Source organism: Stegodyphus dumicola, chromosome X1 (genome assembly GCF_044657685.1).
Source record: "Stegodyphus dumicola isolate Sdum_Otavi_A_Nest chromosome X1, ASM4465768v1".
In the NCBI taxonomy this organism is placed as follows: Eukaryota; Metazoa; Arthropoda; class Arachnida; order Araneae; family Eresidae; genus Stegodyphus; species Stegodyphus dumicola.
The window spans coordinates 136,375,215-136,392,942 of NC_140780.1; the positions used below are offsets into that span (position 1 = coordinate 136,375,215).

A 17,728-nucleotide genomic window follows, 5' to 3' on the forward strand; every position below is an offset into this window, starting at 1 on the left:
TAATATCTAAGAACAAGCAGTTCATGTTGGTCGAAAGACTGGTTCTGTTATGTTAAAGCCAAAATTTGGCCGAAGGTAAAATAGCTTCGTATTGTTGCATTAATGGAAAATTTAGTTTCAGTGCCGCCAGCTTGGCGAAGAAAGCGTGAAGTAAAATTTTATTTTCTCTTATTCATCTTACCGTAAATTGTAAAAATCATATGTATTAGAATTTTGTAAATATAGGTAAATACTTGAAAGCTATGTAAAAGTAGAATTTAGTCTAGAAGCATAAAATTTTAGATGCTAAAAGTAAATGCTCAAAAGAAACGAGTTAAAACCTAAGTGTTAAACAGTAGTTAAAATCATGCTTTAGAGCGAAAGCCTGCATGTGAAAAGATGAATGAGGAGGAAATTAGAATGAATGTGGTTTTTAGGGTTCTCCACCCACACTTGAATTTAAGAACGTTAAACATAGCTCATCGAGTTTCAGTATGTTGGAATAGGGTGTGTCATAATTGGTCGAATGAAATCTAACAAATCATTGTGGTTAGGGTAAGTGTTGAAATACAAAAACATGAAGATTCCCGTTTGACACCACACATGGTGGAGCACCAGGGTAAAGTTAAATTCATGTTTGAATATTTGAATGAATGTGAATTTAAGCAGTTAAATAAGGAAAAGAAAAGGACCGAAAACGAATATACTACCGAGTGTTAAGAAAGTTTAAATCATAATGTATTTGGAATATACTGATACTTATTCCTTCCAGATGCTGGAAGGAAGGGAAAAAGATTGATTCATGAAGAGCAACAGCAGAGAAGATCCTGTAAGATATTGTATTCTAATCGTCTACAAAAACTATTGAAAAATTTTGTTAGGGAAAAGTTTGTTTAATGTAAACGGGTTTCTTGAGTCTTAGGTTAGAATATGGAAACTTTTCAACAGGTCGTTTCTAGGACCTGCTTCCAAGTTTGCCAAATTCTGGCAGCGGCAAATGTAGGTTTTATATTTATTTTAACTAACATTTATTTTAAGTTATCTTTCCTGTCAAGCCTTTACTTTCCCCTAGAATTACCAATGCTAGAGTATGTAAATTGTAGTAGAGCGCGCAGTATATTCAAATTTAGCAGAAGTAACTTGAGTTTAAATAGAAGGAAAACGAGATTGTAGGTGTGCTTCTTGAATTGCGAACTTGAAGGTTGCTAGGTAGAAATTTAAGAACCGCGCGTTTCTGCCTGTGTGCCTATCTCGGCAGTTTTGCTGAATCTTTCAACTGCTTAATTAGTAAGCTCGCTGACTCTCAGCGGCATTTTAGAACGCGGTTAGGTTAGTTTAAGATCTCAGAGCCTCGTGGATAGATATCTCGCTATTTTATTCATTCAGTCATTATTGTTCAGTTTTACGTTCTGTTTCAGTTAAACCGCCGGGTTGGCTTAGTTTGTTAGCGTCAAGTGGACGCAGCTGTTATTTTTAAAGTTGAATAAAAAGGGCTTTAAACCCTTCTTACGTATCTGTGTAAATTTACACTTAGTAGCAGTCACTACCACAGTTGCTGACAAGTTGGGGGCAACATGATACCACAGGTAGAAGAAAAAACTATCCGAAAGTTGAATTTCTGTAAAATGCCTGCAATTTTATAGCTAATCGATGGAAAGAACGAAATGACAACAGACTTCTTATAATTTCCTAAGACGAGAGAAGATGCTTTTTAAAGTATTGAGGTGTGAATTTTTAACCGGTTGGTCAATAACCTTAGGCGAAAAGCCTCTGCCAATTGCAACTGCTTTTAAGTAATTCAGCTCCTGAACAAGAGCCAATTTGGAAGAGCAAACTTGACGTACGGGAAACGAAGGAATAAAATAAAGATAACTTCCTTTTAGCCAAATGTTATGATTTGAAATGTGGTGGAAGGCAAACGGGTTAAAGTTTACATTAAAGAGTAGTAATGAATCTGGATATGTCGCACGTGACCAAGATGTGGAGAAACGGGAGGGAATTCGATATCTCAAGTTCAAAAGTTAACTGAATGTCAGGATCAATGGAATTCTTCATTGAAAGAACTTTATTTAAATAATCTTCATTACCGTCAAACAGGGTACAGACATCATCAGCCGAACCTCGCAAGAAAGTTTAAAATTTCACATATGAAACATAAGGTATATGTTAGGGGAAAAAAGAAACACATGAATCTTCTGTTGCCAAACACCATTGGTCAGAAAATCATGTTTTTCATTTTTCTACAGCCAAAATTATTGAGAAAACATCTTCCATTGGCAAAATAGATTTTTTAGAAGCGTTCCACATTCATAAAAATTTTTCATTTCTAGTTAACGATCTCAGTTCCAATCCGTCTGTACCCTCAGCTTTTAAGGAAATTATTTCATAGTTGCTTTCATTTTTCATCAAGAGAGGGCGCCAATAACTATAATTTCTTCCTGTCATTCTTATCGCCTTATCTTATCACTGGCTTCTCTTTCGTTATTTGCACTTCTGTAGCTGAAGAAGTGCTTCTGTATTTAAACCTTTGAAACTAGTCCTGAAAAGTTTTTAATATTCTGGTGATTCTTGTTACCTTTACTCTTCCAATAGTTGAGCCATTTTAACTCAAATATCGACTAAAGTGATTCTCTTTGTAAACAGAGATTAGTCAACTTCTGTTTTAGAATTGAAATAAATTTTAAATAAGTTTGCTGCTTTTACTTTTAAATCGTGTTATTAATCAACCGTGTATATTAAGCCGTGAAGTAGTTTACCGTATTCCTAAACATTTATCTGAAAGTTAATTTATAAAATTCTTTCTGTCATTTACAACCATATCCCTACAGTTTACTTTGCGTCAGCTAAATTTTCCTGTCCTTTTGGGTAAGTATTAAAACATAAACATGAAACAGGAACACGAAAGTAACGACTTCAAGACGTACGTTTCCAAGTTTATCAGAGTTTTCTTCCCTTATTCATAAAATTGTCAGTTGTTTAAGCGAGTTTGCGTTATTTCAAAATATTTCTGAATATTTTCTAATTAACTTCTTTCTTCAATTCATTAAACAAACAATTCTCTTATTTTTAACATCACATTTTTAATGCAAACATATCCACTACGCACGCCCGCCCGCCAAAAATGTATTTGCAACAGTTCTTTGATGAATTTTCATATGTTTGCAGCAAAAGGAATGTGGTTAGGCAGAGAAGCATAAAGCGAATGTGACGTGACTAAGAAAAAAACTAAATGTAGAATTATTTAGTTTTGATTCAGCTTTATCCCTATCCGTCGCTAAAAGTTTCTGTTCCCAAAATTAAAATTTATTATTGGCTGAAACGTTTCGTGAGTATCCGTAACATTTAGAGTTATGTAAGAATCATGTGAGAGGATTAATTTTGAAATGATGCAGTTACCTTTTTATAGGATAGAAGGGAAAATAACCAAGTAAAAAAAAAGGAGAGTCAAGGGCTACTGCAAGTTAAAATTAATATTTTGATTATATATTTTTCTTAATTTTACATTTAAATGTAAAATGGAACGCAACGCCCCTTACCCATGGAACTCTTACTATTTATAATATGTTTTAAGCATTTATCAATTTTTCTTTCTTGTTTAACTCTCGCAAAAGTAAGTTTTCATTAATTCCTGGGTTAGATAAATTTCTCATAAAAGTTGCTAATGCGAGGGAGTAAATAAAAATTTTCTGACTGAAAATATTCTATGCTACAATATATTATGTCATTCCTTGCAATGAATAATTTTAAATTCATCATTACTCTGAAAGTTAGTCGAACAGTGCTCGAAGTTCGAAAGATTTTGTTCATCAAATATGTTTAAAAGTTGGGATTCAAGTTAATACATAATGAATACAAAAAAAATGGGAAAAGTTTTAAATTAACTCCAAAATACGAGTTGAATTTTCAGATAACTATTCGCTATTTTGATGAGTCAAATCATGGTGTTAAGGGGGAGGGAAGAATTCATCTATAACTTGCGTCCTTATCGTTGATCTGAATGAGGAAATCTTGTAACCATTGGTGACGGCGAACGAAGTCAGCCTTACGCAATGTGGTTACATCAAGGAGTGTTGACTTATTCTGTAGCTGCGCTGATCAATCTGTCTGCGCTTTGTATTTTTGTTTAAGTATTTGTTTTTTTGCAATATTTACAATGGATGCAGTGTGAAAGCGGTTACTTTTATATAATCTGATCTGAATTAATGCTGTAGTTTATTTGGATTCTTACGATTCTAATACTGCATCAGTAGTTTTCTCTGGAGCATATCATCATGACGAATGCGTTTTCAAAAGCCGTGCAAAAAATTTCTGAAAAGACTGCAGTTCCTGTGGAAACTGTTAGTTTATGTATGGTTAGTGCAGTATGTTTCTTGTATGCATCACGGGTGGGTTTTCCTATGTTGGCGAAAACTATAAAAAGTTTAAAAAATAGAGCTACCGAAGCGCAGCATCAAATATCATCAACAAGCCCTCACAAAAGCACCTACAGTCCTGTGATAAGTGAAGATGAATTGATCGAAGAAGTTGATAAATCTTCGAAAACGAAGGAAAGTAAGAAAAGAACTGGTGATGATAATAGTATATATGACCTCAAAAATTTTCCTGCTTTTAATAAGAAGTTTCTTGAGCAGTTGAGCAAATTGATAAAAGTTATGATACCTAGTGTATGGAGCATAGAGGCTGGTTTGTTACTATTGCATACCTTATCATTGATCATGAGAACTTTCCTTTCAATTTATGTTGCAAAATTAGAAGGTTGTGTTGTGAAATTTATTGTACGCAAAGATATTCACATGTTTACTGTGCAGCTGTCAAAATGGCTTTTAATAGCATTACCTGCTACATTCTTGAACAGTTTAATCAGATTTCTAGAAAGCCAACTTGCTCTTGCTTTTCGTACAAGGCTAGTAAGATATGCATATTCTTTATATTTTAAAAATCAAACGTATTATAGAGTAAGCAACTTGGATGGAAGGTTAGAGAATGCTGATCACTGTTTGACTGAAGACATCACTTCATTTGCTCAATCTATAGCTCATTTATATTCTCATATTACAAAGCCACTTCTTGATTTGATTATAATTAATTTTACTCTATTTAAAATGGCTAGCAATATGGGTTCTTATGGTATGTCAGGTCAGTTATTTGCAGCTGCTGTTGTTACAGTTACTGCTCATATTCTTCGTAAAGTTACACCAAAATTTGGAAAATTGGTTTCCGAAGAAGCAAAACGTAAAGGCTACCTCAGATTTGTACATTCCCGCCTCATTACCAATGCTGAAGAAATTGCTTTTTATGGTGGTCATAAGGTATGTTACTCACTTCATTGTTAATGAAGGCGCTGCATTTAAAAAAAATATTTTAATGTACATATAATTTTTTTAATGATTTTTTTTTAAATGATGTATTTTATTTGTGCCATGCTGATAGAACATTTAACAAATAAAAGAGGTAAGAGATTGATTAAGTTTTGCTAGTACATTCCCATTGATAAAATTCTTTTATTTTAGACCCTGACTACTGTCTGGGGCCTTAGACCTTTAAAGGGTATAAGTTATGTTTTTTGCCTTATAAAAATGAGAAGTGGATGTTGGAGAACCAAAATTATCTGTATGCAAATAAAGCAAGATTAAAACTTATAATCAAGTGAACCCTTTTAAAGGAAAATTCATTTTGTATTTGCCAATGTTAGTTATTCAGAGCAATTAAAAATTTCAAAAGTTTAGTTTAACTGAAAATAGTATGTAGGCTTTAATGAAGGTAAGCACTTTAATAGAAAGTTTCAGCCTTGAAGCAGTCAGGTTCTAGTCTTAGCAACCCTGTGTTATAACATTTTCACCACTCTCTTACCAGTTACCAGAATATTGATTGTAGGGCTTCGGCCAGTCCTGGTCTTGTTCAAAATGCACATGGTGTGCTGTTTTTAGAACTGACCCTATGTGTTGCTCAAGAATTATGCTCTACTAATCTATTTTGTGAAAAGTTAGATGTATACTGAATCTTCAAGCTTTTTTTAATGCGTTACTCTGAAATATTCATATGCATGTTATAGTGCCATAAGAAAGATTATAAATTTCTGGTGGTAGTGACACTCCATTTGTTAAGTTAATATGCAGAGAACCAAAATTTGCGTATTGTTAAGTAAATATGTTCTCAAAATTAACTTTTACATATTTCAGTTACTGTAGTATAGAGAATCCTTCTTGTAAGTGTCACAGAATTTCTTCACAGCTGCATTCAGTTCTCTTGACTGACTAAAAGGTATATTTTTCCCATTAGCACTACCATTGGGTTGTGCGGTTGTTGAAGTGGATTATTTAATGTTGAAAATATTCAAACAATATTTGGTGCCTGAGCCTTTTGATTGGCATCCAGTGGTGTAAATAAGGGTATGCAAAGAATAGGGTATAAGCATAGGGGTAAGGGCCTTTGAATATCCTGCTGAACTACATTTATATGTTTAAACTTAAAAGGAGATGGACACATAGAATAGAATCTGACTTTTTAAGACATAGAAGTTTTTAAGGGACACATAGAAGTTTTTAAGGGCCCCTTACTTGCCTCATATATAGAAGGGGCCCTTGGAAGCAGATAAAACTGCTGTATTCAGTGTTGCATGCACTCAAATTTCAACTGAGTACAAAATAAAAAAGCTGTGTGCTTTTGTTTTGATTCTCCCTCAGGAAAAGAGCTTTCAAGTCATTAGTTGTAATTGGAGATGGACTGTTGTTCGGGTTTATTTTGAGAACAAGATCTGAACTCCCTGAGCAGAGATCGTGACAAAGATAGCAAAAATGAATGTGCAGGGAGTTAGGATCCCTGAAGTTCACTAGAATCCCCAACTTTAGGAAAGAATTTTATATTGCAGCCATGTGTCATATTTTCTCGTTAACATGAAAAGAGTGTGTTGGCTGAGGTAAAAATTACTACTATTTCTGAGCATTGTAGACTTCACACCAGTTCTTGTTTTAAAACTTGGCCACACAATTAATTTGTTTCCATATATATCATGATAATAGTTCAGTAAGAAGAAAAATTTTAAAGAGATTAAAACCTCTCTTCTCCCTTTCTTTTTATTTATGTTTCCTTCTCGCCAAAGTTTTTCTTTTTTTAGCCCAAAGGGTGTTGGCCTAGAAGGGCTGTTAATTTCATTTTGGCATTTTACATTGAAAACTTTGAATGTCCATTTCACTTTTTAAATTGTCGCCGCCAAATATTATCACCCTGTGTTATATTTAAAGAAATTAAATAGTGAAGAATCTGCATAAATGTATGTATGTGTCTCTCATTGTGATAAAACAGCGGTACCTAGAACCATCAAATTCTGAATAATGTAATCCTCCACCGAATATGGGCATCCGGAAGCCATAATTTGGAATTTGTTTATTATCGATTTCATATTTTGTAACACTTTAACAAATTTTTTATTTACATACTCGGTGATTTCAAAGCGGACAATGGCAACGTTGTACAGAAAAAACATTTTTATCTCCAGCACACGAGACTGCGTATCTGAAATTCTAAAGATATGCTCATTTTAAAATTATTTTACGATATTGCTGTTGAACTGAATTTTATGGTTTAAGATCGAAGAACATAATATTTAATAAATAAAGGTAACACACAAAACTTTAAAAAAAAAAAAAAAAAAAACCTTTGGATGTAATGTAAAATCTGAAACCTCTAATTTTTTTTCCGTCAGACTTGAATAGATTATGACTCTTCTGATGCACATTAATTTCAATACTAGTTTTTGTATGTATAATTTTAGGAAAAAATATCTAAGCCTTTTTGCTTAATTATTTTTTAAACTGATAATGAAATCTTATTTGGTAGGATTCATAAGGTATTGATGTTATGTAATAGAACAACCATTATAACAAGTGCTGATTGTGCTAACATTTCTAGTGTTTTTCGTTGAATCTGTGTATTTTGATATTCACTTTCCAAATCTGAAAAAGTGTAAAAGGGACAGAACACCAAGAGGATGGGGCTTTCAGACGTGGCATGCTCAAGACAGCTTTAGCATGGTTAAATCGCCTCAAACCCTGGAGGCTATTTGAAAAGGTGTCACGTCCCTCGGTCAACCCAGATGTCTTAAATGTTTCACTTAGTATGATTGTAAGTACACAAGAACAGTGGTGGATGCAACACACCCACCAAAAAAGAATAAAGTCACAAAGCTACTGACTGTTCCTCAGTGTTGACTAAGGGAAGTCCATCTGTCAAGAACAACCTTCAATATCTTGCCATGTAATGTCCTCACAACCAACGGGCAGACAAGACAGTACCAGTATGGTCCCCTGCCAAGCCTGAACCTACCACTGAATAAATGATGGCTCTACTCACTCTGAAGGCAGAAGTAGAGACTGTCTAGATATTGATCTAGCCAGTATGCCAGGATGGTCAGTCCCAGTCGACCTCCAGGAATAGTCATCTGAACATAGTCAGCCCAGGCGAACTTAGTTACCAGTGAGGCTACGAGGAGGCCTATGTTGGATTAGGACAGTGAGAGGCTGTGCGGTGTGCATTATTGCCCCATGGCTATACCCACTCTCAGAAGTACCAGATCAAACCCCGGGTCTTCTCCCATAAAATGGTTGGTTCTTTCTTGTGACAAACCCATTCAAAGCCATCTGAATGATCGTTACGTTCAACCATGTACATTTTCTTCATACCGTAAGAACACTTATAATGACTACTAAGTAAACCTTCATTTACACACCATTCAATTAATGCTTTTTTCCCCTTTTGTTCCAAATCATACAGAAACTTCACATTAATCTCATCACATACAGCCATTTTACTGTGTACAGCACAAAATAAGCAATGTACTTCCTAACTGACATCCAGTGCAGAAATAAGCCCTTACAAATATTTTCCTGTCAGTCAAATTCACTGTAATCACGCTATAATAGGGTTTCCGTAACATTTAACTACTCGGGTTACCATAAATGAAACAAGAAATTCACAGTAATCCAAGGGGGCATTCTAAAATATTTATTCGCCCTAAAATATATACCCAGAATATTAGCTAAGATCTTCTTATAAAGCTTTACTCTGAAATTTTCTATAAATGTTTTGTCTTAAGAAAACTTTTTGTATACATACATATTAAATGCGTTTTATTTATGCTTGTCTAATCGAAGTCGAACTGAGGTTTCACCAAACAACTGAACTTGGGAAACGAGAGGAGCAAAATTAAATTACAGCAAATTAAAGAAGCTGAGGGACATTTATAATCAACAGACTTCTTAAGCCCCTTGTCACTATGCAAAAGCCATTTTCATATACAGTACAAAATGCGAGATCCGGACTCATCGGACTTCGGCGATTCCGGATTATCGATTTTCTGGATTATAAATCATCAGTTTAAATCTCGTAAGATGGCATGCAGAAATTATACAATTAAAAATATGAAATCCTAATTCATGAAATAAAGAGCATTTATTATCTGAAGGTTATCAAAATTTACAAAAAAAGAAGCTTAATATTTATTTGTTTACTTTATTAAACATTTCTTTCAATGTAAGTTGTTTAAGTTTCATCTTTTTTTGTGCTAATACTTCCTCTTTAATTCTATAAACAGACATAATTTCTGGTTTAGTTACAAAGTTCCACTCTTCAAGTCCTGTAATTGCTGTGTCGAGAATACCGACTAACTTGTCAATTGAAATTTTTTCATTTTCAGTTACCTCTCTGTCACTATCTTCAATATCGGTAGCGGTATTTTCTGGATCTAGAACTATTCTACAGATTTCACCATCCGCTAATTAATTGATGATGGGGCATTGTCATCGCAATGAAAAACTTCTGTTATATCATCTTCATTTATTACCACTTCTCCACATTTCTGTACAAAATCCAATATAGTCAAAAGTCGTTAATCCGGACTCGTCGGGACTTCGTCAATTCCGGATTATAGATCATCAGTTTAAATCTGGTAAGATAGCATGCAGAAATTATAAAATTAAAAATATGAAACCATAATTTATGAAATAAAGAACAATTATGATCTAAAGGGTATTAAAATTTACAAAAAAAAGCTTAATATTTATTTCTTTACTTTATTAAACATTTCTTTCAATGTAAGTTGTTTAAGTTGCTTTGTTTTTTATGTGATAATACTTTCTCTTTAATTCTATAAATAGACATAATTTCTTGTTCAGTTACAAAGTTCCACTGTTCAAGTCCTATAATTGCTGTGTCGAGAATACCGACTAATTTGCCAATCAAAATTTTTTCGTTTTCAATAACCTCTATGTCACTTTCTTCGCTATCGGAAGCGAATTATAATGACAAGGAATTTTATTTAAATCATATCAAAGACGGATTACATCGAGATGAAATACTACATTTAGTAAGGAATTATAAGCCAAATAAAATAAAATCATCTGCCCTGAAGATAAGGATAGTGCTGACAGATCAACTTCCAATTCATTGCGCGCCGTGGCGTCCCCCCCCCCTGCAGGGCAGCGTGAAATTGATAAACAGATTTCGGAATGGTTAGAGAAACAAAGGATATGCCTTTATCCATTTTTTGTGGCAATTCCACTTCTTGTTTAATGGACTCGAAACATACTTTCGCTTTGTAGATCCTTTACATATTAGTAAATATATATCAGAAATTCTATTTGACATAATCGAAAGTTCAAGCTTACTTTTATAAAATTGCTCTAACAGTCTGCAAAAAATAATAAGCCGGATCCAATTCGAAGATTAAGGAACAACGCAATCTGCAACATTAACTGAATTAGATAATTTTAGCTTAGCTTATACCGTCCGTTATATATTAAACGCGCATTCGTAAACGTATTTTGCGCATGCGCACAAGCATATTCACAGCCGTAAAGGTCTTACACGCATGCGTGTAGCTTTGAGGTCCAGATTATAGATCATTCCGGATTATGGGTGTCTGAATTAACGACTTTTGACTGTAACTGGAAAATTTCACCTTTAGTTTGCAATGTCCGAAAACCTTCAAATTTGCAGCTGCCATCTGCATCGTCCTCATCATGAAATATGGAAGTCGGCCATAAATTATGCCAAGCATCTTTAAACATATCTGGAGACACATTCTCCTACGTTCTTGTGATGCTTCACACAGCAGATTTTATGCTAAACTATTTCAAAAAGTCTTGAATAGTCTTGCCATTGTTCAAGAAATTAAACATGGATTTTAAAAATGCTACTTTACATTTGCATTTCTGCGTGCGCACTATTCTGATATCCATAGGCTGAATGACAGATGTGTAATTTGGAGGGAAGAAAAATATGGATGCATTATCTTTCACTAAAACTTTAAGTGAAGTATGAGCCGAACAGTTGTCTACAATTAGGACTATTTTTGAGTCATCAGGTAAACGAACCGAATTCAAATGTTTCCGACCCTCGGGTATAAAATGATTGTCAAACCAATCATTCATTAACTCTTGTGTCATCCATGCTCTTTTATTTGCACGATATAATGGAAAAAATCGTTACTCCTTTAAATGCACTAGGTCGTTTATGTTTTCCGATTACGAAAAGTTTGCACTTGTGGGTTCCTGCAGCATTTGCACATGCTAAAATTGTTAGTCTCGCTTTGGAATCTTTGACACCAGTTTGAGCCTTTTTTTAGAGGTTGCCAATGTATTTTCACGGTACATATTGCCAGTTTCATCAGTGTTGTAAATTTGTTCTTGAGATAATTGTCCACTAGTAATGAGTTCAATGAATTCAATGAATTCATCTGCAAATTGTTCAGCAGCTTCAGTATCAGCTGAAGCTTTGTCACCTGAAATTTTTAATTGCCTTATACCATTGCAATTTTTAAATTTGGTTAATTAGCGTCTCGAAATATGTGCACTCAGTTTTTGAGTTTATTTCTTCATGAAATATTTTGGCTTGAGTCATTAGCATTGGACCTGTCAATGGCACACCCTTGTTGCAACACTGTCTGACCTATTCAATCATCACTTCTAGCATAACAAACAAATTTTCTGTTACTTATTGTGAGTGGGGTGTCGGAATCCACAAAAAGTCAAAAAGTTCCATTTTCTTTTTTCTTATTTTCATTCTTATATTCATTTTCTTTTCATATACAGTTGACTTTCCAATGCCATACTCCTCGCATAATTTTGAGACAGATATGCCTTTATCCATTTTTTGCAGCAATTCCACTTTTTGTTTAATAAACATTGAAACATATGTTCTCTTTATAGATCCTTTGGCAGCTCCAGAATTAGAAACTCTTTTTGACATAATCGAAAGTTCAAGCTTAATTTTTATAAAATTGCTGTAATAATAACAGTCTGCAGAAAAATACTAAGCTGGATTAAATTAGAAGATTAAGGAGCAGCACAGTCTGCTACATTAACTGAAATGCCTTAGAAACAGTAAAGATAATTTTAGCCTATCTTAATAGCGTCTGCTATGCATTATTGGCTATGTATCATAAGATTGCCGAAGAAAGACAAGTTGTTCCGCTAAATTTTGTCTTGCTCCTACTGTGTACTGAATTAAGCCTGAATTGTATTACTTTGGGTTATTTACTATACCTACGTGTATTTCTTGCACATGCTTAAAACTAATCCGAGTCCAGAATAAATAAACTCCCACATATACTTAAGGCTTTATCTAAGGCCAGCGCTATATACTGCATGGTGCACTCTCTGCGGGTCCTAAAATTCTGCTACAAAGTGGCTTCGTTAAGTTCTAAAATTTCACCGTCCCTAAACTTTGGATACCAGTGCTTTCCCTAAATTATAAAAAAAATTTCATCCCTTAATTTTGCCGCTCGGTGCTTCCCCAAATTCCAGACATTTTGTCTTTCCTAAATTCTGCCATCCTGTACGGCCATATTCTGCCGCTGCTTTGGGGTTTATGTGAATAATATATCAGTTATTCTTAATTAAAATAGCACTAAATGTAATCTTTTGGCCTATGAGTTTCATTAGCAAAATTTTTAGCATTATGAAAAGAAATTTTTGTTAAATTTTCCCTCGTCAACATGTCTTATAGTATTTAAAAATCTATGATCATCGCCAAGCATAATATTAGCATAAAAGGTTGCCATACTTTTGTTGTTCAATTACTAATATGAAAAAAAGTGTTTAGACATTGCTGCATGAGTAATTACTGAAGCTGTCATGTATTGATAAATATGCAATGCTGAAAGCAAAGTATAATAAATAATGACTCACCCAGCCTGTGCCAGGGATATAAAATACCAGTATGTCAATGTTTCGGTTGGAGATGTATGCTAAGCAGATACTCAGCTATGGAGCCAAATTATTAATCTCACAAATTTATGCTTACATGATTATTTCTTCATAATGATGTACAGTACAAAGTCTGAAATCCTGGCTTGTCAGGACTTCGGGGATTCCGGATTTAGGATTTTTCCGGATATTAGATCATCAGTTTAAGTCTAGTAAGATGGCATGTAGAAATTATAAAATTAAAAATATAAAATCGTGAGTTATGAAATAATGAAGTATTTATGATCTAAAGAGTATCAAAATTTACAAAAAAAGCTTAATATTTATTTGTTTACCTTAGTAAACATTTCTTTCAATGTAAGTTGTTTAAGTTGCTTCATTTTTTGTGCTAATACTTTCTCCTTAATTCTGTAGACAGACATAATCTCATGTTTAGTTGGATTGTTGAAGTCCTGCAACTGCTGTTTCGAGAATTCCGACTAACTTGTCAATCGAAATTTTTTTGTTTTCAGTAACTTCTATGCCACTTTCTTCACTATTGGTAGCGGTATTTTCTGGATCTAGAACCATACTACAGATTTCGCCATTCATGAATTGAATGATGATTAAAAGCATTATCATCACAATAAAAAACTTCTTTTATATCACCTTCATTTATTACCGCCTCTCCAAATTTCTTTACAAAATCCGTTAATTGGAATATTTCACCTTTGTTTTGTGATATCTGAAAAACCTTTAAAGTTAGCAGCTATCATCATCAAATTTAGCTATTCTTCACTATATATATTTGTTTATGCATCATGTGCTTGGCAACTAATGACAAGTTGTTCCGCTAAATTTTATCTCGCTTCCATCGCGCACTGAGACAATTAAGCCTGAATTGTATTAGTTTAGTTATTTATTATACTATGTTTATTTCTTGTACATGCTTAAGGACTATCAGAGTTCTAAGTAAATAAATTCCCTTATATACTTAAGTCTTATTGAGGGCCGATGTGAGATATCTGTTAGAATAACTTTCACTTCATTATCTCACCACCAGATGCCTGCTAGTGTGAAATTGTAGAAAATAATAATAATTTATAAAGTAATGATTAATTGTAAAGAAAATACTGTTTGATTGTAAATATTACAAATTAATTTGTAATTTTTCTAATTGTTTTAAGTTCCTAATTTTTCACTCTGTGTTTTAACTGCAATTCAACTGCAACTTTGAACTGAAGAGAGAGTCTGTCTGTCTGAGTTGGAATTATGTGTTGGACTGTGTGTGTGAAGTTTGTGTCAATAAAACTCTTGCATTATTTAATTTAGTTTTTTCTGATTTATTTTATGGTATCAGGATCATTATCAATATTGGTTTAATCATTAAAGTACTTTCTCTCCATACATGGACATTTGGTATCTCCAAGACATAGATGATTCAGACATATCTTACCGCCTGATGCAGTCTCCGGTCTCTGTGGGTCCTAAATTCTGCGACTCAATTCGGCGGAGCCATACAAGTTCTGGGTTTATGTGAATAACAAATCATTTATTCTTAATTCGAATAGCCCTAAATGTAATCTTTGAGTTTATGAGTATCATCAACAAAATCTATTTTTAGCATATGGAAAGAAATTTTTGATAAATTTTTCCTCGTCAACATTTTTTAGCGCATTTAACTTAAATCAGTAATTATTGCCAAGCGTAATGTCAACATAAAAGGTTACCATACTCCTTTATTATTCAATTACTAACATAAAAAAATTGTTTAGGTATTGCTACATGAGTCATTACTCAAGTTGTCATGTTTTGATAAACATTTTGTGATGAAAGGAAAGTATAATAAAAATAATGATTCACCAGGTTGGCATCGATCAACTATGTATCTATGTGGAATGTTTCGGTTTGAGATGGGTGCCAAGCAGATACGCAGCAACAGAGCCAAATTACTGATCGTAGAAATTTATGCTAAAATGACTGTTTCTTCAATAACAAATTGTGTAATTTAGTGTCAAAGTGAAATTAAAAATTGGGACTCTCCAGATGTTTTATTATGCGCAGAGGTGGGGAATCAAATGCGCATGTGTAAAGCTTGCCAGAAAAACGTTGTTAGTGGCTTGTAGGTCTGGATTTTAGATCATTCCAGATAATGGACATCCGGATTTCGTACTTTGTACTGCATTAAATAACTTACTGAAATTAAACTAAAAGAAATCAGGGAAACTTTTCAAGTGGGACAAAACTTAAGAATAATAGGATACAAGTCTCTCTCTTTCTGTCATCAAAAGTCTCTAAAATCTAGTCCCTGGCATAAATAAAGTCAACTTGTCTCTTTCTCTTATTTATTTAATATTTCTTTAACACATAAATAAAAATATGTAGGTTCATAAATAATTATAAACTCCTTTATTTCTTACTGCATCATGATGTGATGGCATTTTGATTCTCATAAATTGTGTAGCCTTGGAGAAAAATTAGTAAAAATTATCTTCATCATGGATTGCAGATGCTCATCAGTCAATCAGGTTCTTTTCTTAATTTTCAAATAATAAATTAAAATTTTCAAAAGTAAAAAAGAGGTGTTCACATATAAATGGTGTTCGAAACAAAGCAATTATTATTAGTGCAAAAATTTGTAAATGAGCGCATTTATTTTTTGACTAGCATGAATAAGAAGTTAATAAAATCTGTATCTTCAAATCTTTGAATATGATTTATATTACATTCTAAATTAACTAGCTCCATTTGTAGATTTTTCTGTTTCTTTATTCATATGTGCATTTATTCATAAATATTGTAAACACAAACTTCAAAATAACCCAAATCTCTAAAACTTTGTAACAAATAAATAAATGAAATATACAGTACAAAGTCCGTAATCCGGACGTCCATTATCCGGAATTATCTATAATCCGGATCTCGAAGCCACAAACCTTTTTTTTTTTTTTTTTTTGTATGCTTTATGCATGCGAGCTTCCGATGGTGAAGAAAGTGACAGAGAGGTTATTGAAAATGAAAAAATTTCGATTGACAAGTTAGTCGGTATTCTCGACACAGCAATTACAGGACTTGAACAGTGGAACTTTGTAACTGAACAAGAAATTATGTCTGTTTATAGAATTAAAAAGTATTTCCACAAAAAGTGAAGCAACTTAAACAACTGACATTGAAAGAAATGTTTAATAAAATAAACAAATAAATATTAAGTTTTTTTTTTTTTTTTGTAAATTTTGATGCCTTTTCAATCATAATTGTCAAGACACAATAACACGCCAAACAAATACTAATTCAGAAGTCAAACAACAAAAATCAGTGTTATATTTTCAAAATTTTCACAGGACTAGTTTCGATGGTTTTACCAAACCACCATCCTCAGCTGCAAAACCGCAAACGAACAAGATAGGAAATAATGATTAGATAAGAAAGCCTCTACAAAAATAAGCAAGTGGCGCCATCTGTTGATGAAACCAGAACTAAAACATAATTTCTTTATTGGATTCTATATTAGATGGATTGGAATTCCAATCCATCTTTGCCTTCGACCTTTAGAGAAATTATGTTTTAGTTCTGGTTTCATGAACAGATGGCGCCACTTGTCCAGGTTTTATTATTCTTGTCCAAGCTTTCTTATCTTATCTAATCATTATTTCCTATCTTGTTCATTTGCGGTTTTGCAGCTGAGGATGTTGGTTTGGTAAAACCATCGAAACTAGTCCTGTGAAAATTTTGAAAATATAATGCTGATTTTTGTTCTTTGACTTCTGAATTAGTATCATAATTGTTCTTTATTTCATAAATTACGGTTTCATATTTTTAATTGTATAATTTCTGCATGCCATCTAGCCAGGTTTAAATTGAGGATCTATAATTCGGAAAAACCCCTAATCCGGAATCGCTGAAGTCCCGACGAGTCCGGATTACGGACTTTGTACTGTACTATAGTGGGCAAATTAATTGTGGCTAAGCGATTTTTTTTTTGATAATTTTTGTACATACCTTCATATACAGTGATAATAGTAAAATCAATAAGAAATATGTTTTCCTATATCAGAAATGATCTCCAGAGTGCGCTTTGGCTTCGACTGTACTAATCTTGTGCATGTATTTTTCACTTCTTTTATCGGGGAACCACACTTTTATGATGTTATTAATAATGCATTCTTTTGTGATGCAATTCATTTTGTTAAAATGTTTCTTGAGAATGTGTCACAAGTTTTTGATTAGATTTAAGTCTGGTAACTTTCCAGGCCAATCTAGTACAATTATTTTATTTTCCAGCAGATTTCGAATTGTGGCATGGCATTGAGCCTGGTCATGTTCAAATGTCCCTACATAGGTTTTCAAGAATGGCACAATCTTAGCTTTTAAAATATTTATATGCTTTGATAAATTCATCATTCAATGAAAAGGAACTACGAGTTTTAGAGCCATCTGTAGTGAAAAAACTCTAAAACATATGTTTTTGTGACTATTTTATGCTTTATTTGATATGTTGAGGTGTTATTGATTCACCCTTGCTTCGTCTAACAACATGAGATATAGAACCATGAACATGTAAATAAGTC

General features: G+C 33.2%; 1 protein-coding gene across 1 annotated transcript in view; it reads left to right on the forward strand.

Annotated features, from left to right (window-relative positions):
* The first annotated feature begins 4,002 nt into the window (after window positions 1-4,002).
* Window positions 4,003-17,728, forward strand: part of Abcd1 (ATP binding cassette subfamily D) — a 99,218-nt gene continuing 85,492 nt past the window's right edge. The window contains exon 1 of the mRNA XM_035364985.2: window positions 4,003-5,288. Within this exon, the coding sequence (XP_035220876.1) occupies window positions 4,251-5,288 (1,038 nt within the window). The 5' untranslated portion in view covers window positions 4,003-4,250. The remainder of the gene's footprint in view (window positions 5,289-17,728) is intronic.